The sequence below is a fragment of the Poecilia reticulata genome, chromosome 9 (genome assembly GCF_904066995.2).
Source record: "Poecilia reticulata chromosome 9, P_reticulata-male-v2, whole genome shotgun sequence".
In the NCBI taxonomy this organism is placed as follows: Eukaryota; Metazoa; Chordata; class Actinopteri; order Cyprinodontiformes; family Poeciliidae; genus Poecilia; species Poecilia reticulata.
Genome location: NC_088838.1, coordinates 2,652,006 through 2,674,699, shown reverse-complemented (window position 1 = coordinate 2,674,699; position 22,694 = coordinate 2,652,006). Strand labels below are relative to the sequence as shown.

The following is a 22,694-nucleotide window of genomic DNA, read 5'->3' as shown; positions in this document are numbered from 1 at the left end:
CGCGCAGTCAACACAGCTTACTAAAGTTACATAGGGAGCAACAGCATCTTCCTGACAGATACTGCTGTGCCTTCAAATATTCATATGATATCTCTACTACTAACTAATGCTGACAGTAAAGAGTTCATTTGTTATTTTTTATAGTCAAGTTCCCATGTAAATTGTATATCTTTCTCTGGCTCACTTGGATTTTCATATTTGCAAACAGTTTCTGTGGCTGCTTCTACCTGAATCACTGCCTACAAAGGGATGCAGCGCAGCATCTTGGTCATCCTGCTCAGTGGATATCAGGATGGTGGCTAAGATTTCCTCTGGACTGATTCCCACTGAACTTCCAGATTCTGTAACTCATTGCTCATCTTGACACTAATCTGTGTTCAGATGAACAATTTTGGCACAGATTGTCAAGATTGCTCAATCTTGACAATTCTTGATAAACACAAGCATAAATTCACATAAATAAAACGAGCTTTTTGACTGAAGGCTGTTTGTGAAAAACCAGATTCTAAGACTTGATCTGTTTGCATATTTTTTATGTCACTATAACCTGAAAAGCTTTTTGACGTTAGTGGATTTACATCATAATGCCAAGATATAAATAGTTCAGCTGGTAATCCAGAGAGGATGCTGAAATAACGCTGGTGTTGCCATGTGATGCAGGTGAACACATGTTGCTTCTTACAGCAGCTGTTTGCTCTGCTCTGTTGACTCATCCTGTTGTTACCTTCTAGTATGACACTAGCTCACATGTCTTGGTAGTGAGAAACTGAACCTAAAGCTCCCTTTTAGAAGCTAACTGAAAGTGACATGCTAGTTGAATGTGTCTTAGTTTCAGCTGCAGAGAGATCATTTCCAGCTCTGTTATGTTAGCTCATCCTTTCACCAAACATCCTTAACACTGTCACTCCATTCGAATACATGATCCTGGCCACCATCATAGCAAACTGCATTGTTCTGGCCTTGGAGCAACACCTGCCAGCTTTGGACAAAACCCCGCTGTCAGAACGTTTGGTGAGTATTACACTTCTCCCACTGCAGCATGCAAAACTTCTCTAAGTGGACCAGATCCAGACTAGGCCCCCGTTTTGTCTTGTTAGCCTGGTGTCTGTCTGCAAGTTCTTTAACTGCCAGTGATCCTGATTCCTAGTCTCACCAGCAGCGTCACACCGCCTCCTTAGTGCTGCAGGTGAAGCTGAACCCTGCAGAGCTGCTTCTGATCTCCCCTGTGTGCCATTATGTCAGGTTACCCCTGCTGTACCCTAATCCCCCCCGACAGCCCTCTGGTTAAAGCTTTCCATTAAAGAAGCTAGTGCTGTGAGCCCTGCTGTGCAGGCAAAGAGCTGATGAACAGTGGATCACAGTGATGGTACCGACTGTCCCTCAGCAGGATGGGTTAAAGGCCTGATGTCAGACTGTTTCTTTCCATCAGTTCTCATACAAAACAATTTAGACGAGCAAACAATGTGGAGACAAAAAGAGAGGATGCTGTGTTTCTGCTTCTGTTTCTCAAGTAGATGTAAAAGGACAGCTTTAATGGGTTTTCAGACTCAATATCTGGTACAATATTTAAATGTTTTTCTTTTCCAAAGACTCATTTATTAAACTGCTGGAAGTTTAATAATACTTATTTAAGGTATTAATTACTACCTTAAATGAGGACTTTGTTATTTTAAAGTCAAAATGCCACCACTGGTCTCTATGGCAATGAGAGGTTTCCCTAGAACTGGTTCTGGTGCTAATCAGAACCAGTTCCTCCTGTTTCTAGCAGTGTAGAACCGGTTCCATGACAAACACTGACCCTCACAGATCAACAACCTGTTGGTTCAACTTGTACATTCCTGAGTTAGTTTTTCTTTTAGTCTGCTTAATATAAGTCACTAATAATAAAACCACTGAATTTCATTGTCTAAAGAGTCACGTTAGATAACAAGTTCCCTGCATGTTATCTGTTATATTGAGGCTTTGTGCAAGAGATACAGATATTTTTGTTAAACTAAGGTTGTAAAGTAATTATTAAAAAAAAAATCATTTTCTAATGCTGTGCCTGAACTTTGAAAACAGAGTTGTAGGAAAGATGATGCAGTTGCTTTGTACATTTCTGTAAAAACTTCCTGCTCAAGGAACCACAACAGCAAAGCAGCTTGTTTTTGTCTCACTCTGTCATGATTCTGTTTTCATCAAACTTCAGGCATCTTGCTAAAAACCTGCTGACTAAATACTGTGTTCATGAAAACCTAGCCTAGCCTTCCTGTTGAACTCTGCTTGAAGAACAATTTCACCTCCAGAACCATGTTGGCCACGTTTCCAAATATTGATCTAACATTAACAGCTGCCTCATTCAGATGGGCTCTTCTCTCTTAGCAGTGGACGATGGTTATTTCTGGTAAGCTTTCTAGCATCAAACTGGTTGATTCACATGTCACAGGCAAGTGTTAGCAATTGGGTAAAATTTAAAACCTCAACAGAATCCATGCCTCCAGGAAACAGTTGTTTCTCAAGCAAACAAGGGGCTGGTTTTTACCAGGCCATGGAAAACCCAACCTGAATGTGTTGATAAAAGCTTTAGTGCAGCATTTTAACACCCAGACATTGTGTAAAGTTCTGAAATACTGAGACGATGTTAAATGTTTCATTTTTCTAACTATAGCACGTTCTGATGAGTTTTGTGCAACTAAAAGTGGAAGATAAACAGATTCTAGAATGTGCTCTTGTTAAACATATCATCTGTAGTTTACTAACTCCAATTCTTCTTGTTTCCATTCCAGGATGACACAGAGCCCTACTTTATTGGAATATTTTGCTTTGAGGCAGGCATCAAGATCATTGCCTTGGGTTTTGCTTTTCACAAAGGCTCCTACCTACGTAATGGCTGGAATGTAATGGACTTTGTGGTGGTCCTAACAGGGTAAGTAGCACTGGCCTAATGGCTTCCACAGCTGGTAACTGACAGTGCTGATGGGCAGCAGTGATTAACGAGGGGAGGGGCAGCTTCGCTCTGTGTATTGGTGTGTGTTGCCTTTGTAATGATTGGTAAAGCCAAGCTGTTCCAGATGACAGGATGTTTTCTTCCAGTCTGAATAAACTGAGTCCTAATAAGACGGTATTATCTGCATTAGATGTTTAGAGCTCCAGAGGAAACAATGTGCTCACATCGCAGAACTGATCAAGATGCATATGTTTCAAAGTTTATGATGATTCCTGATATTTTTCAGAGGAAACAACGTTGTGTTATTGAGAATTCCTGTCAGTTATTGAGTAGCGTTCAGGGTTCATGTCAGAGGCCTCTGGATCAGCTGCTTCCTGCAAACGTGGCAGGAAACACTAGAACTGTGCAGTCACTAATCTGCACATAGAACCTTCTTGCAGTGCTATCCACTGCAGAACAATGAGGATGAACATTGTTATAATGATCACCATGCATAGTAATATCTTTATTATTGTTCATAATGGTTGGTTCATTTTATTGTTGTTATTACTACACTGTTGCTGAAGGTATTAACTGTTGTTACTGGGGCAGCAAAATCTTATGAAAACATGATATCTCTCATATTATTCCTGAAGTTTGCAGTAATATTATTAATTGTGATGAGATCAGATTTTCCTCATTCTGTCTCATCTATCATCACCTTGTTGGGTCTCTGTGGGCTTTAGGGTCTCAGCTGCCAGGAGCTCTGAGCTCATCCAACAGGCCAGATATATTACTGACATACAGACGGCTTCAATAACCTACCAAATATGTCTGCCTTTGTGATTTAGGAGCTGCACGCATTAATGTAATGACCAATAAATGAATAAGTACATAAATAAATACAGTTTGAGCTTAGATAAGCAATTTTATTAATTGTCATTTCTTTTTTCTTTTACTGTTTTTATTCAACTATTTGCCCACTCATTTGTACTACTTTAAAGGCTATTATTATTATTATTATTATTATTATTTTATTTTATTTAATTTATTTATTTCTGTGGTGCTGGAGTAGATTTACATAACCCCAGCTGTCCGTTCCCTTGATGCATATCTTTAAAATGTATTTCTACATGTACTGGATTAATTTCCTTGATTCTAAGTTTAAACTCCACATACGGCTTCAAAAATATTTAATTCACATACACTTTAAGCTTTAAGCTGTCTTTTGTTGCTTCCCAATCAAATAAGATAACAAATGGACAGTACTGACTGTTATACCATTTTATAGACGCTGAAAAATATCTTTTTGTCATTCTTTATTTTTCTGATAAGAAATCCTAGAAATAAATCATGCCATGTTCTATTTTTACTAACAATATTTAATCTTTAAGGAGTAAAGCTTTCTCGTGTTTTCAGTGTTGTTAACAGACATCCTCCTCTGGGGCCAGATGAGAAAACTGCAGGAGTAGTGTTGTGTATGAGGAGAGACAGAGCAGACAGAGCAGCACTGTGTGTGTGTGTGTGTGTGCGTGTGTGGGGGGGGGGGGGGGGTGATGGCAGTGGCAGAGGATACTGTTATGCTGTAAAAAGTCCCAGAGCGACAGCTGGACTCAGCAGGGAACTACTCAGTTTGTCTTACATGATGCTTTTGGATTTATTTGGACCATCCTGGGTTTGTACCAAGAGCCTCGCTGCAACAAGCAGAGCAGCAGGCCAATTCCCAAACACCTCATTATACCTGCTGCTCCTCCCACTGCAAGTCATCTGAGTTTTCATTCCCACTAGCTGAACACAAAGGGAGGCACTCACTGGAAATGTTAGAAACACACAGGATCCACAAAAATGTCTGCTTCTGCAGTCGTGTATAGATCTGTGCTTTTTATGTTTCTGTTTTAAGAAACTATTTTTCACAGGTCTGGAGGTCTGATTGAAATGTTTGTGATATACTTTATTAATATAACGATGACAGGGAAACAGCTTCTTTATGAATAAATAATGAAAGTAGCATAGTGGCTTTTGAGGGCGGTCAGCACTGAGCCTCCTGATTCAACTCAGCCCATCTGGCTCACTAAGTCTGTCTCTTCTGAGACATTCAGTACTCGGCAACCTTTGATCTGCATTATTACAATAAGAGAGCAAAGTGTATTTGGCCTTTGAGCTCAAAGCAGCACACATTTACTTTCCCTGCAGATTGACCACAAACAGTTGACTATCATCTGTTTGGCAGAACCTTATAACACACTATGTGTCCAAATGGATGGTTGTTAAAACACTGGACTGCTGACATAAATGCTGCTGTAGCTGATGGGATGGTTCATAACTTTTGATGTAGTTCTATGGCTAAGCCCAAAATTATTCACATCTTAGGCAGACAGATATTTTCAGTCAACCAAGAAGGAAATAAGCAACATTTCCCAAAAGCTAACCACAATGTTCAAGTTGTTGTTGAAACACCTCTGAATATGAAATGAGGAAAAATGAATGTACATAAAAATCATCCATGAGTTCACTTAATATGTTGCATGGACATGTGCACATATGAACACTTTAATCAAGCGGTTCTCAACGTGGGCGGTACTGGCCCCCAGGGGACGTTCAGAGGACGGCAGGGGGCGCTGGCGGACATTTTTACAAAAGGGGGGCGCTGGGATGCCTTTGGGGGGCGTTTGGTCGAAGGTAAACTTTACACCTTAAATGCACAAAAACTGGTAAAACTGTACTGTGTAACATTAAACCATGCTTGGCTGCAACTGTATCGATGGCAGCTCTTCTTCTATTCAGTGTTTGTTAGCTTCTGTTAGCTAACAAACACTGACCATATCTAGTACTGAGAATAAATATATATTAACAGTAAATAAAACTTATCACTTATTTATGTTTTTAACTAGATTTGATATATTTATTTCTTCAATATTATTTTTTATGTCAATATTAATGTCATGAGGCTGATGACTCCATGACACTTTCGATTAGGATTTGATTAAGAACCAGATTTGTTCTTTGTAATTTCTGTCCAGTAAAACTATAATCTATAAATCAATAGACAGGTCTATATAAAGATATAATCCATGTTTCTGTCTCATGTCTCATGCATGGCGTTAAAAGGACCTGGAACTTTAGTTTTTCCACTGGAAGCTCTGGTTTGCACAATAAATGCCATGTGGGTGAAGTTTTATGGATGATACTCTAATGTCCCATTCTCCTGAAGGCAGCACAGAGCTGCACCACCAGAAACTGACAAACGCTGAAGAGAAGAAGAGCTATGATTAATGTAGTTACAGCTCTATCCATGTTTTAATGTTGCAGAGCTCAGTCGGTTTGCAAATAGTTCAAAGTTTAAACTGGCATGTTGAACATCTTTTATCTGGTCATTTTGTGGAATATTTAACAACTAGAAAATGGCAAAGAATAGGAATATTTTTCCACTCTGATTGGCTGCTGTTAGGCCTCCAATCAGAGTGTTGAATGTTCATTGCATTTTCATAGACGCCTGTGAAAATAATTTCTACTCCCATAACTTTTTTGTTCTCTGGGAAATTATTTTTGATGATAAATACAGAAACAAGCATAAAAATCAAAACATCTACAATAGTGATAGTAATATTAATAATAAAATAATAGTCAGCCTACAAATTCTTTGGGGGGGGGCGGTGAGGGACCTAGATAAAGGCTAGGGGGCGCTGGCCCAAAAAAGGTTGAGAAACACTGCTTTAATCTCTCTAACTAAAGATTAAACTTATTAACAACAACAAATAACTGTTGAGTGTTTTGTTTTGCATATTTTTCTTGATAAATTGTGACATTTCAACAACTATAAACACTACAGGAGCAAAGCAGGACCACTGTTTGTCCAGAAGCTTGTTTGGATCCAAAGCCTCAGTTTATCCTGATCGCAGGCCGGAGACTCCCTCGCTAATACAACCGTGTTTCTTTGTGAATGAAATGCAGAGTGATGTCGGTGATCTTTCCCAGTAGAACATTTAATCAAAGAGTGCCAATGAAAAAGAAAGTAGAAGACTGCCAGCAGCTGGTCAGACTGCGGCCATATGGAGCTCATTTCAGCTGATTTTAAATCTGCCTGAATTCAGTAGTTAGCAGCAGAAGAAGAAACTAGAGAGAGTCCACTGATAATATAACATTATACAGTTTGACCTTGTACTTGTTCCTCTTAGATCTTATACGCATTTTTGAGAGTAATACAAATTTTACTATAATTATCACCGCAGTGTTGATATTCGACTTTGCATCAACTAAATATTCTTTTAGAATATCATGCTGCACTTCCTGTTTGCTGACTTGTACAGCATACAAAGTTACAAAAATGGCAACATGTACAACTGGTGTGGCCGACAGAATGCAATCCCCTCTGACAGGCACACGGCGTTTCTGACAGCATGCCCTGGAGGAAGAGAGGAGCAGAGGCATTAAGCAACTATCAGGCTGAGACGTATTCTGCCAGGATCATTTCAAAATAACAGTAACAGTAATGACTGATGAGAACAGTAAAGCTGACTAATCTTTATGGGGTAATAAGTATTTCAAATCTTGTAAAGATCTGATCTAACAATACTCCTTAAATAATTATAAAAAGTTTAGTTTTTTTTCTACTTTCTTCTCAACCTTAAAATGTGTCTGACTGTACAACAAAATCCATGCACATTTATTTAGACCAACCAATCAAGCCTTTTGGACTGTGGCAGGAGGCCAGAGGACCCAGAGAGAAAACCACACATGCATGGGGAGAATATGCAAAGAGCCCAGACTGATCTGAACTCAGAACCTTCTCGTTGCCAGGCAATGATGCCACCAACTGCACCAATCAATGTGCAGCTCATACAACAAAATGTGTATGGTAAGACATAGCTCAAAGATGTAGTACTGGGTAGAAAATGTAACTGTGAGCCATATCACAATATTTTCACGTTCTTTACTAACCCATGATGGTCACTGTGGGCAAACAGAAAAAGGATCTAATTTACTAAGACATGTTAGCTAAATCATATGTTCAGTTATTGTAAGTAGCCTTTATGGCCTGAATGATTAGTAATTGTTTATTTACTATCTCTTCACATGACTAGACACATGGAAAGGGAAGGCACAGGGCGCAGCAGCGTCTTTTGATTTGGTTAAAGACAAACATACAGAAGCAACTTCTACCAGTTGCAAATCACCTTGTTCTTGTTGCTGATTACCAAACTAAAAGTGGTTGGTCAACCTAACAAATGTCTAAAAATAAAAAAAGCAGCAAAAATTCTTCCAAATGCACAGCATCCACTACTAGAAAGAGGAGTCAATCTTAAAAGGGCAGTGTTATGTAATAACTATTTTGAACTTATATCATTTTATATTATTCCCTCATCAAAATCACCTGGAGTGTTTCATTTATTCTTTCATGCATGTTTGAGAAATCCTTCGCCACTAGAACAGAAACACTTAATCTCACCAAGCACCGCCTTTTCCACAAAGCTCCTCCTCAGAGCTACAGTCTACACCTGAGCCTCCACCTCACACAGCGCTCCTCCTCTGCCTGTCCCCCACTGAGCTCCTCCAGACTAGCATTAGCAACAACTAGCAAACACCTGGTGGAACTGAGTGTCTGCTTAGCTCATCTTGTAAACTACTTCTCAGTCCGATGCTTCTAAGAATGTTGTGCTGACTTCCTGAAGGCAGAGTGTCAGAAAGAGCAGGAACTTCTTAAAGAGACAGAAGCCCAATTTTAAAGCATCAATTACTAAGACACATTTCTTTTAAGTCATGTTTGTTATTTACAGCATTTTATAATAACTGAAGGTAACTCTTGAATATGCTATAAAATATCACTATGTCACTGGAAAATACATAATACCACCCCTTGCAAAAAAAAGAATAACAGACTCAAGCTGTGATCAAGCTGTGATCAAGTCTCCCTTCCTTATTTAAAAGTAGCAGGCGACATGCTTCTGCAGAATCAGTTTCCTCTTAAATTCAAGTAACTTCTGTGTGGGAAATGCCTGGAAGTGATGGCTATATGAAACTGTTTAGGCAGGCTTGAGAAAACAATGGAATGGTTAGCTCACATAGAACTGAACTCCATTTTACTTAACCCTCCACAAAGCAGATTCTCAACTGGTTGCCCCAACCTAGTGCTCAGCTCACATATAGTTGCTCTATTCAGTTTTATCTTTAAACGGTTGTTTTTCCTCAGCATAAAAACCTTTTATCTGGCTGCCAGTGCTTCCTCTCTATGGTCTACTCTGTTTTCTGTCTTGGGCATCACACCAGCTGATGTACCACCACAGCCTAATCAAGACAGTGTGCACCTTTCTATGGAGGTCGTTCTTTTAGTTTTTGAAACTATCACTGGTCAGAACTAGCCAAACGCGGATGTTTTAGAATGAGTCTCTCCAGGCAGACAGAACCAAAGTCAGTGTTAGATTAACAACTGCTTTGGTTTTTCCAGATTTCAAACAATCCTGTTTTATGTAATAGTTCCATAGAATGCAAAAAAATATCAATATTTATTATATGCAATACACAATGCAATATGAGAGTTCCAGGGAGATTTTTCTCAACTGTATCATTTATGAGCTGCGGGAGAATATGTGTGCATGTGTGTGTGCGTGTGTTTGAGTGTATATTGACAGATTTGCAGAGCCTGTGAGCCAGCCAAGCTTTTCAAGTTTGTGTGTGTGTTTGTGTGTGATGTTGGGAGCAGCCCAAGCAGGCCTTTATTGAATTGGTGTTCAGCAGACTCATATGATAACCATAATTGAAGGGCTGGGCCGTGGATGGAGGCCATTACAGCAGCGGTCTGGACATCTTATCAGGGCTGCGCTACACTGATAGCTTCTGCAGTGTGGTCAGGGGAGGCAGCTGATCCTCACAGAGACTGCAAAGAGCTCCGCATTCATATACACTAAAACATGAATCAACACACATACCAACAATAACAAATCACTATTTCAAGCCTTATGGCAATTAGAGAACAGCAATGACTCACTAAGTACTGAGTTCGTTAGATGTGACAGCTGGACCGATTTGTGTTGCAAGTTGCTAAGTTTCAAATTTAGCAATAAAGAACACCTACTTTACCATTAGTCCAAGTCCATGTGCAATATTATTAAAATTATCTTCAGATCACTACCCTCAGCTTCATACTGTTTTCATATTAGAAACCAAAGGTTTGAAGAGAACCATATCAGTTATTTATTGTTAACTTTAAGAATCTGCAACAATCACAGAAAATTGTGTGTGGGCTTTTCTGAGTTATACATGTTTTATATCTAGTACATATAATTGTCTATCAGATTTATGTATGATTAAATAAAGTTTACTCTGGGGTACTGCGATGGTAGTACCCCAGACGTCCGAGTCCTCAACTTGGACGTCACAGGCCTGATGACCTTTGCTGTATGTCTTCACCTCTCTCTTTACCTACTTTCCTGTCAATTCACTAACAAATAAAGGCCACTAGAGCCAACAGAAGCTTTTAAAAAATAAACATTCCTGATATCAGGCTGTGCAAAGATCTAATGGAGGATCTTTGTTTTACATTGTCATGTTTTTCTGGTTCAGTTCAATAGTCCTCACACTGAGTGTTGGAGCCTTTCAACATAACCTTGTAACTTGTCACATGACTCATGACAAGTTGTGTCATGAGTTACATGACTTGTCACTAAACCAGGTTCTGCTTCTGCTGGAGGTTTCTTCTTTGTTAAGAAAGGGAGAGCTGAAAATCAACAACACAACCCACGCTGCACTCCATGTAGGGTGGCTGATAGATTCTTTGTTTTGACTGATTTAAAACGTAACAGACAGCTTGATAAAGAGGGGATCTTCTTTATTTTATAACTCTCCTGTATCATTTCATTTGTCACCTACAATTAACTAGATTTACTAACTTTAAGTAACTTTATACAAATGTCCAGCAACACACACCAGTCCAGGTTCATACATTAACATTATGTTAAGAACTGCATTGATCCTCCTGACAAATTCTAAGCTCATCTAATGGGTTAGAATAAAAGTCCAGTGAACTTTAAATTTCATAAAAATCAGTCTGATATTACAGAAGACACAACTAAAATATTATGTTCTACAGTTCAAATAGAATCTGTATTATTTTGTTTGTGTTTTATATGAGAAGGTTTTGTTCAAGATATGTACCTCCCGGTCCAAAACAAAGTCCATTGAACTAACTTTTTGAGCGTATGTTCTTGGTTGCTGGTGACCAAACGGAACCCATTTTTGTCCCAAAGATCTTTTTCTATGAGTGCAACAGCATTTCCTGCATCATAAATGGAGGCATGTTTTATGCTCCTTTATTAATGGAAGAGCAATTTGACAACAGTTTTGTGGTTTGGTTCCTGTGGTCAGTGTGCTGTCTTTTTTTTTTACTTCTAATATTTTCGTCAAAATGTTCTGTTAGAAGAAATAAAGATAATATTTGGTTTTTAAAGGAACACCATCTGTTAACTTTTATCTCTGCAGTCACAGTTGTACTTTGGCACAGACATAATGGTATGACTGTGAGCCTTGTCTAGGCAGCCTGCACAACACCCACTGAACCAAAACCAGAAACAACTTTGCTTTTGGCGAACACAATGTCAACTGCAAAACTGGGGTTAATTCAGACAACAAAACTAGAAGGGTTGAGACCAAAGTACAACAGCATACATCCTGTAACAATTGTAACTGAATTGAATTTGTAATTTTTTTGTAAAGTGCCTTGACATTTCTTGTGAATTAGCACTGTTCAAATAAACTCAACTGAACTGAGTTGCTCTGGAGGTCAGTTAGTAGAGCCACAGTGAAACATTCTGAGACTGTGTATCATGCAGAGAGCTGAGATGGGCTGAGATGGTTGTTCTACGATTTTAATTGATGGTGGGGTGCCGGCTGCTTCAGCTCCAGAGGGCTGAGGCAAAACCTGGGCTTTTAGGCTCCTGGGTGAGGAGGGGGCTGTGGAGACCACAGCTAGACCCCACATGACCACAGCAGTGCTGCAGGTGGTCCAGACTGAGTCCTCCACTGAACTGGTTCAGCACGGGGTTTTGTGGTGAAGAGGACTGAGGTTTTCAACTTCTTCTAGCAGCAGTGGACACACAGAAGGATTTAAACACCTTTGTGTAAGGAATGCTGCTAAATCCATTTTCTGGTCTGCTGGATCCTTCATTTGGTCAGAGCATATTTTGTTGTGGAAGAAGAGAACAGTAGTCTCATTTGATGATGAGTTGTAGGAACCTTAACTCGAACAGGCTCACAAAGACATGAAAGAATGTGGATAATACCGGCAAGAATAAAACCATGCTGAATCACGTGCAAAATCACATAAGGACAGGGAGGACAGACAATCAGGTTACAGGAAATAGACATCAGAAGGATTTGATCAGAAGGTAACAAAAAAACTGATGAACTTCAAACTGCAGGGAACATTTATGGACTATAATTTCTTTGTAGATGTCGGTTACTTGGGTTGTTGCCAACACATGTACTTAATTTTGTCCTAATAAAATACATAGAAAGGCAGAATCACGGGGAATTTGATCTTTTTGTTGTGTTGCTTTTCGTTAATAATAGTGAATCTTTGCACGCGTCCTTGCTTAAACTTTATGGAGGGAATCAAAAGCTGGCATGTAGGAAGATGCAGCTTGTGACTGCAAAGCTGAGAGAGCTGTGTCTATTCATAGATGGACTGAATGAACCAGCAACTTCATATGCACTTATGCTAAACACCACACCCAGTTTATAAATGTTGATGAGACTTTTTTTTTTTGGATTAATGTAATATGTTAAGTGTGCTCTTGCCTTTCTGTATGTTAGCTGAGCTTGGCATGTTGTTCTGGCTTCTTTTGTCACTTCCTGGATTCTGCAGTTGTCAGTGTCTTGTGGGCCAGTCTGGGTAAGGCTCCATGTTTTCTTTATTTGTGAATAATGGTTTACTGTGGAGTTCTGGGGTGCTGCTGTTGGAATTTTTTTTTTGCCTTTTAATCTTTTAGATAGTCACGATTCAAGAGGAATTTTTCTTATAAATGTGAGGCAGTAATGTGGGATAAAACGGAGGGGTCAAATGATATAAAGGGCCACAATTAGAGAAACTTCAAGAGCAAAAACAAAATACAAAAAAAACCCCAAAACAAACAAACAAAAAAACGCATCCATTTTTTGGAAAGTAAATGTTTTGATTGTGTTTAAAATACCTCTAACTTGTTGCATCACAATATTATTAATTTTTTATTTGTTTTAAAACAGCACTTCCTCCAACATTTAGAGCCCTGGGCAGCCTGCTGTCTCACCAGTGAGAAGGACCTCAGACCATCCACACAGTCATCTGGTCAGGTTTAAACAGGAACATTTGAATTATTCTTTCAGTTTTCTCTGTGAGATCACTGTCATCTCTGACAGGGGATGTGAGACTCCATCCAACAGGATGTTACAAAGTCTTACAAAGTGGGAATTTATTAGGTTAACCAGGAACTGCTGCTTTACAAACATTCCTTTCCAAACTAAGTATCACTCACTGAAAACACAACAGTAATATAATAATGTAGTTATTATGAACCACACCCTTCAGCCTGCTTTCAGTATTGGTCATTTCCATGGTTTTCTGTCAGTCAGCCAGTCTTCACAGTTCTGGTAACATACTGACATCAGCAGTACAGTCTGCTGTGCCCTCCTGCTGCTTAAATCTCTACATTCTTTTGACAAACTGAAAGTGTTAAATAATTTTATTGTAGCTGACCCTTTTATACCCAAAGCACCACCATATGCTTTTAATGGTCGGTTTCGCTTTCACAGCTTTTTCTCGGTGTAATAACACCTCTGATTGTTTTGCTATATCTAAGGTCTGTTAGCGTTAGCATGGCTTCCAGGACTTTGACTGCTTCTGCTGCATGTAACACTTGCTTAGTTATTCTTTGCCTTCTGTAGTGATAATTACTCATGCAATAAGCTGAGACTTTCTGTAGCTTTGGAGGCAGGAATCTTGGAGCTAGGATGTCTGTTGAAAACAAACTAGTTAATAGTCAAGTCTCATCAGATCCACCCATAACATTTATCTTTAGCAGATCACAGATGCTTGGACCTAAGTGAGTGTGTCATAGAAAGCATTGTTTCATCCTGTCCAGTGTTTCTAACAGTTTCCGCCTGCTCAGTGATCTGAGAAGCACACATTGAGATTTAGCAGCTCTATGGTTAGAAACATGAAACGGAGAACCTTAGTTTGTCTTCCTTTATCCAGAGCACACAACATTAAGTCATATCTGAAACCATTATAATAGCTAAGTGTAAAAATGATTAAGATTTCTTCTTTTCCTGTTGATGGTGTTTTATTTATGATGAGCTTCCAATTACTTCAATGTATATTTACTCAAAAGTATAAAACAGTCATCCAGAAAATAGTTCAAGTAAGAGCAAAAGAAAATGACCCTGTAAAGCCCACACCATGAAATAACTGACAGAAAATTCCAATTCTTTGAAACTGGAGCCTTTATTGGTCCCTCTGAACAAACAAAAACATTTTTTTTCAAATATCATTTTCCATATATGAGTTTCATTTTGTATCATATTTGATACATCGGGTCACAATGCTCAAAGATTATTTTTTCTTGAACAAACAAAAACATAATAAAACACAAATAACTCAGATAAATTGTTAATTCCAAACATGAAAAGTGCTACAACAATGCAGCAATAACAAATCCACCAATGGAACTGGCAGGGTGGCAGTCTCGAGAACATAACATTTCAGTTATTTTCTACACGTATTGTGGCTCAGAACCTTTTTATTTTGCATTATGATAGGCTTGGAAACGGTTTCTGTCCTTGTTCAGACAAAAATGCACTCTGCATTTCTCACAGAACACATGGGCAAAGTGGCCCACACAGTGCTGGCATCTCTGTCGGGTTTCCCATGTTGAGAAATGATTGAGACCGTTCTTTCTCACATCAGGGGGCAACTCAGTGGTTTTCCTCCTCCTAGGAGGGGTTGGCGTTGCTTCCGGAGAGGACAAAGGTCTGCCACACTTTCTGACCTCTCGTGCCCTTGTGAGTGCAGTGGCAACAGAGGCCTGAAACCTTCGCAGGGGCAGGTGTTTCTGCCTGGGATGCAGTTTCTCCAGGTTCTGTAGCGGATCCATGCATTGATTACTGCCACTGTGATGGTGTGCCACCAAATGTAGATGTACCATCTTCGGGATCTGAAGCTGAACTTGTACAGTGCAGAAAGCATATCAAGAAGGTCAATGCTTCAAACTGTTTTTTTTTTTTCCAGCGATACTCCTTCCTTTTCACTTTGCTCTTTCCCAACTGCTTTGGTGTTTTGTCCTTTGGGATTTCTGGTGCTTCATCAGCATCATCCTTATCTGGGTTTTCCTCTTCTTCATCATTTCCGCTATCTGGGTGTTCCTCAATCCTTGCAGGAGTCCATTCCTCATCCTCATCCTCATGCTCATCCTCCCCTAGCTGCTCGATGTCACTTGAATCATATTCAGAATATTTTCAACAGTGTATGTCTTTGCCATCTAAAAAAAACACACAGGCACAAAAAACAGTGTTTATTTTATCTTTGAATTGGTCAATTTTCAATGAAAATAAGCAAAAGGTGCAAGTTGCACATCTATTTTTAAGCTATAAATGTACCAAATTATGAACATGCAAACATGTCATTAGTTTATATAAAAAGACTGTACATTGCTTGACGTGATGTAAAATACATGAAGTACAATAAAAAAGACAATTGACAGATTTTTCAAGTTAACTGACCCACTGCATCAAATTTGATACATCACTTTTCAACACGGTTTTACAAAAAACTTATGATAAAATACTAAGTAATTTTACATTGCATCAACTCAGTAAGTGTTCCTATTGATAGTTCACCCCAAAACAATTTTTTTTTCTTACCATAGCCTTTTAAAATTGGCAAAGTTTTCCTGCTGAAACCACGTGTCCCAGTCCTTTGCCATGGCAGTATTGTAGTATCAGTGGAAAGGCCTCTGGTGAGAAAGTTACTACCCCCTGGATTATCAGTGCACTATATGTGTCCAATTGTATACATCGGGTTTTTTAGGGAAAAAATGTCACACTGCTCATTTGGAGGTCTCAAAAACTCAAGTATCACATATGATACGTTTGGCATTATAGGGTTGGATACTCAAGTACTGACTGACTGGTTGTTAACAACCGATCAAATTTGTGAAAATGATATAACTGACCACAGACCAAAATAATGTGCAAATTCTGGTGTTTAAAAAAATGAATAAAATGGCATTGCTACAAAATAACTATTTTATTCAGAGGAACCATGTTAGACAATATTCAGTGTAAATTCACTGTGCCTACATACAGAACAGCAGGCTCAGCAAAATAACGTTAAAACAAAGAAACTTGTGTGCAAACAAGACTTGAACATAAACTGTAGGCGTGTTTTTGTCTGGAGCATTTTTGATCAAAATGTGCTTGACCTTTATTTAGTGAAGCCGCTGGAGCTTCACTAAGCAGCCTGAAATTGTACCCAAGTAAGAGAAACATTATATCCAAATAACATGGCTGAAGTAGAAGTGCAAAGTATGGTGCAGTAAAACTACTCCTACCAGTCCAGTTTTTTTAAGTTACTACCCACCTCTGCTGAAGGGATATTTGTGAGAAAGTGTTGTGTTCTCCCTCTTCTCCAGTGTTTCTCCTATGGTTGCTAGTTTCTAATGAGATTAGCCTCCTTTGTTTCCATGGCAACACTCTAAAAGGTCTCTGCCTTGGATTCCCCTCCCTAAGTATCTCTCTGTTTCGTTCTCTTGCTCCTTTTGCTGTCCGTCTGCTTTGGTCTATAACATGCATCGTTCCCGCAGTCTGCCTGGTGCTGCACCAACACAATCACACTGTGCTACAAGGGAAAAGTAAGAAACGACACTGTGCAGGAAACGGACCTATGGGGTAATATTACTATGAAACATCAGTCTGATGAGAAAACATTAATTATAAGTTCAAGGAACAAGTAAAAAGGATTTTACTGCCACCTATTGAGTGAAACAAATAGAAGATGTAGGCTTTGTTGGTCCAAAACAATGTTTCAGCCTTTAGTGCTACAAGCTGACGGGCAGTCAAAGAACAGAACCATGGAATGGTTAAACGCCGTCATGATTTGGTTTTGGTGAGGTGAGAGAGGACACAGGCAGACCCAGGTAAAGTGATGATGATTTAATGATTAAATAATCCAAAGAACAGGTTTCTCAGGGAGCGACGGAAAAGACAGGGGGTAGTACACACCACGAGGATCCGACAAGAGACAAAGACAACAGGTGGACTTAAATACACGAGAAGGGTAATCAGGAAACTAGACACAGCTGGGATCAATCAACAGGGAGGACAGGACAGAGACTCACAGGGAAACAGGACTAAACACAGAAAATCTCAAAATAACTACACAGAAAAACACAGATCACAACAGTACCCCCCTCTTTTTCAAGGGTGGCTACCAGACGCCCCAAAACAAAAACACGAGAAAACACAAGGGCGGGTGGAGGGGCGTTGGATGGGTGGGGGCTAGAGTCCAAAAAAACATAAAACAACCCATCAGGGTGGGCGGAGGGGCGACGAATGGAGGGCAAGAGTCCACTGGGAACAAAAACAGAATTAATCAGTCCAAAGAAAAACAAAACGCAGGGTCAGGGCGGGACCTGCCGTGGACAGTCCGGATCAGATCAGATCAGATCAGATGTTGCATATAATGACACTGCATAAAAAAACCCTCTGAAAACTCTGCTTCACAATCTCAGATCTATCAGAATTATCCTCACCTTTTCAATGTTAGGTGGAAACTTTAACCTCAGGTTACTGTTTCTGTTGATGGCAGCAACGTGCAATCAGCTGTTTTATCCACTTCAGGGTGGAACTTTGTGAAATGGTTCTTGATGTATGTTGTCTTTCAAAGTCTCCTGTAATTTAAATGCCCATTTTTTGTTTTTTGTAAATCTCAAAAAGAATGATTATGTAGTTGTTGTGGTGATTATTTCTTCTCTTTTATTATCATTTATGATGCAGTGGTGTAAATGTGAGAGCCACTCCACAAGTGTATCACAGTCTTTGTAATATTAATATGTCGGTCATTTTTTGGGGGGAACCTATGGAGTCAGGGGAATATGAAACATCTGGTTGTGAATCTGACTGTTTGTTGTGTTTGCAGGATCCTGGCCACTGTAGGGGCTGATTTTGATCTGAGAACACTGAGAGCAGTCAGAGTCCTGCGGCCTCTCAAACTCGTCTCTGGCATTCCAAGTAAGTTTTCAGATACTGAGATTGGTGATGACAACAACTAATAAAGATTGCAGATTGCCATTGTATGCATATATATATATATATATATATATATATATATATTGTTCTGACGCTTAACTAGTAACACGTCTGTGCAAGCCAGCAAGTTTGCGCAGCTGCACTTTCCGCTGGTAAAAACCAGGAGCACATCCATACTGACCTGCTCAACCTGGTCCACCACCAAAGGTTGGATGGAAGCACATAAGCACTTCCCTGTATCCTACAAAAGGGCAACTCATTTCACAAAATGTGTCCTCCATTGCCTTGAAAATAATTTTTGCAGCTGAGTAAAAAAATCGTTTGCTTCTGTTAAAAAAAGATCACATATTATAGCTGCAACCATGAACTAACTTATAACCTTAACCACTAAACTGAACATTCTTGTTTATTTGCCAATTTCTAATAAGCTATAGTCCATCACCTGGGATTGTAAGTGAAAGCCTCAGCCTGTAATATGAGCAGGAGAGATCCTTGCACAGAACAGTCATGTTTTATTCATGCTTCATTCATGTAGTAGCCTCTTACACCTCCTGCTTTTAACTTAATTTTTAAACAACTTGTAGATATTATAAATGGCTAACTTCATCAGATAGTAAAACTATCCACAACTAAATCAGAATATTTCTAGTTTGTATCAGCCTGTTTCCTATTATGCATTCACCTTGAAAAAATTAAGTCCGACCAACTTAAGACATTAGAGCATAAAATATTCTAAATATGTTTTTTAAGCTTTGAATGTGCTTTGGTTTAAGGTGTTTCTCATATTTGTTCTTAGGCCTTCAAGTGGTGTTGAAGTCCATTATGAAAGCGATGGTACCTCTGCTCCAGATCGGAATGCTGCTTTTCTTCGCCATTCTCATGTTTGCCATCATCGGCCTGGACTTCTACATTGGCAAATTTCATCGAACATGTTTCAAGAATGGAACAAGTAAACAAGATCAACACAAATAGGGTTTCATCTAAATTCATGACTCTTGAACACTTATCAGTTTGAAAGGAGAATTTTTTTAAGTGTTAAAAGTGACAGATTTTCTACTTGACATATTTTGATCTGTAGCGTTTCCAGATATAATACTTGTTTGTTTAAAGGCTCTACACTTCTTATACATATCAGTGAGTCACATTTGATGGATTGTGGGACCTGCAGACAGATAATATCCCAAAAGATCTGTGTTTTGAATTTGTCAGCTTTTTAGTCATCATAAGTTGATCTGCCTCAAAACTGCAAGATATTTGCAAATAATTTCTTTGGTAACACTTTATTCGAAGGGGGTGAATAAGATTGTCATGACACTGTCATAAACATTAAGAAATCATTACTGTTTAAACTTTACCTTTAATAAAATAAAGTTACCTAATTTTTAAAGTGCAATCAGTAATACTTTTATAGCAAATTTAAATCAGTAATGATTTATTGGTTAATGTCAAGTTGTCATAACAAAGACATTTTGAATAATGTCAACTTTGTATTAAAAGTGTCAAAATTTACCGAATGACGCTTTATGACAACAGTCATAAATATTCATGACGGCTTATTTATGTTCATGACATGTGTTATGTCATGTTTATGACAGTGTCATATCGGTCTTATTCACCCCCCTTCATACAAAGTGTTACTTCAGACCCAATGTGAAAATCTGGACTTTTTTTCTTTGGTGTGTTTAACTGTGTATAAATGTGTGTGTGTTTATGGTTGTAGAAGAGCAGGTGGCAGATTTCCCTTGTGGACCTGAACCTCCAGCAAGGACCTGTGGCAAAGGGAATATCTGTGAAGAGTACTGGCTTGGACCTAACTTTGGGATCACAAACTTTGACAACATCCTGTTTGCCATTCTCACTGTTTTCCAGTGTATCACCATGGAAGGATGGGTGGACATCCTGTACAATGTGAGTTTTACTACAGAAAACATGTGTATTGAGATAAATAGTTCCAGATGTGTGGTTTGATGTCTTTGATGTCAAATACAGATTTGCAGATAATGAATCCCAGTCTAATATGTATTAAATAGGAATTACTGATAGCAATAGTATTCATGTCCTGAATCTCTCTCAAAAAAGAGAAAAAAAGCTTCAATGTTGCATGTTCTACATTAGTAATTGATTGCTTCCTGCTTAACTCGCTTATAAATGATGCTCAGGTGCTGCAGTATCCATTTTCCTAGCAGGTTTCTACAGGAAAGCCTGTATATCTTTGACAGTTACATACTTTATATAAAATCACACATACTTATTTTCCGTTTGTCTGACAGCAAATCAAACAAAGTTATTCATATTTTATGTAATTTATGATACTATCAAGCACATGTTTTTTAATCCCTTCAGACTACAGGGCATGACTAAGGGTTTTGTCTCTGTGCATTTACAAACCAGCAACTTCAGACAGTTTATTGCTTTTATTTGTGGGTACTTTTACAGATTTCTCACCAAATCACTGAACCCGTCTTGCTGCTGAACAGCATGATGGCTGGACACACCCATGGAGTTAGTTCTTACCTATCACTGTATCTTCTGCATCCTCTCCACCAGCAGTGTCTGGGCCCTGGAGGGAAGCGTCACTAATCTTCATAGACAGTGGGTCATTCTCTCGGTTTCCATTGCCACATCTTCCTCCTGGGTCCGAGCGCCAAAGACTTTGATTTGTCAATTAAATTTTCTAATACCCACCCTCTTTGTGTGTGAGACTTTCCAGGTTGAATATGCCCTAACCGTAGCCCTAGCAACAGACACATAGACTACCATGGTTTTAGGATAGTTGATATATATGTAAATACAGATAGAAAATAGTTCTAAGTGTAATGAAATGGACGAGTCATTAAACCTCTGTGTCTGTGTGTTCGTATTCAGGCCAATGATGCCTCTGGGAACATGTGGAACTGGCTCTACTTCATCCCTCTCATCATTATTGGGTCGTTCTTCATGCTCAACCTGGTGCTGGGCGTGCTGTCAGGGTGAGTACGGACTGCAAGCAGACCTGAGCAGAGGGCTCTCTTCTTCTGTACAATACAAGCAGGTTTTAAAAAAACTCTCAACCAAACATGCTTATCATTTACTGAGGTAGTTGAAAACACATTAGTTACATATCCTCTGCTTTTTCGCATAACTGTCTGCAAGAATAACATCTGCAGATGAGCAGTGCAGACCTTACACTGCACTGCTTGTTTTTCATTTGCCAAACTACTTGACCTCTACACCAATCAAAATTCATTTTATTTTAATCCCCTTTTATAAGAAATCCCATGTAGCAAGCCAATCTTCGCACTATTCAGCTCATCAGCTAATATTAGGACTTTGGACTGGCAGACTGTTGTTTTAAGTTGTGTGCATAACAACATAAACATGACAGAATATTTTCCTCAAAAAATAGAAATTGATGTTCCACAAAATCTTCTCATGATTGATAGGCTCCAGGTAACATGTCTAAATCACAGCATGGACAGAAAAAAAGGTGTGATGACACTTAGAAATGTTACTAATCTGTAGCTTTTTGACATCCAACATTTAGAACGTTCTCCTCCAGGGTGTACACTTTTCTTGCACTTACTAATTTAGCTGAATTCCACATATGTGGTAGAACCAATAAAATATTAAGACTTTATTGAAATGTTAATTCAATGATTAATTCATGAGAGCTGTGGCTGACTGCATGTGGTGTTCAGAGATGTTCAGTGTCATTCTGCTCCTTTATCAAATCAACAAAGGTAGAAAACAGTGTGTCAGAACTGTTAGCACTGAATCATGGACATGAGACATAGATCTATGTTTTTGTTCTGTCCTATGTAACATTACTTTGCTGTTCATACTGTTCATAATAAAGTAATTGGATTTCTTATGAACATAAAAAGTAACATTAAAGTAATGTTTAATAATGTTCATAAAACGCTATCTTTTATTAACGTAAAACAATATGAAGATAATGTTTTATGAACATAATCTTCAGTATGATTTTTAGCAGGTTTGAGTTCTTTAGCAGGAAGCTTCTTTTATGTATTACAGCTATTTGTTTTGTCCTCTGAGAACTGTTTATAATGCTTAAAGAATTTATCACTTAATTATTTTCGGTTTGAATTTAATTTTGCCAAAGAAAAGGTCCTTAACACTTGAAGTTAAAGCCATCAGTTCAATCAACATGGCATTAAACTCACATTAAAATCAAATACAATTCATACTGATTAAGTGTATTGTAAGATCTAAAAATGTAGTTGCAGTCAAATGTAAAATCTGTTGTCCAACATCATCTGCATTGCTTCCTCTTGTCTGGGTTATGGAGGAAACAATTTAAAACAAGTAAAGTTTACTCCATTACTCAAACTTTGAATGTATAACCTTTATATACATTACAAAGGTTATACATTTATAATGTATAATCTAATCTGGAACAAATTAATAAATTAGATCAAGTGTTTGAAAAGCATTGCATCTCTGCTGACTAAGCATTTTTTGTTTTTATTTTGTGGATGTTATTTTAATTTTGTTGAGATTTGCTTTAAAAGCAGAGAAG

The 22,694-nt window shown here is 38.6% G+C and overlaps 1 protein-coding gene across 1 annotated transcript in view; it reads left to right on the top strand.

The window, feature by feature from the left end:
- Positions 1-22,694, top strand: part of cacna1ba (calcium channel, voltage-dependent, N type, alpha 1B subunit, a) — a 74,705-nt gene that overhangs the window by 2,206 nt on the left and 49,805 nt on the right. Inside the window, exons 2-7 of the mRNA XM_017306577.2 lie at positions 906-1,011; positions 2,766-2,905; positions 18,066-18,157; positions 18,972-19,124; positions 19,896-20,083; positions 21,041-21,144. Of these exons, the coding sequence (XP_017162066.2) occupies positions 906-1,011; positions 2,766-2,905; positions 18,066-18,157; positions 18,972-19,124; positions 19,896-20,083; positions 21,041-21,144 (783 nt within the window). The remainder of the gene's footprint in view (positions 1-905; positions 1,012-2,765; positions 2,906-18,065; positions 18,158-18,971; positions 19,125-19,895; positions 20,084-21,040; positions 21,145-22,694) is intronic.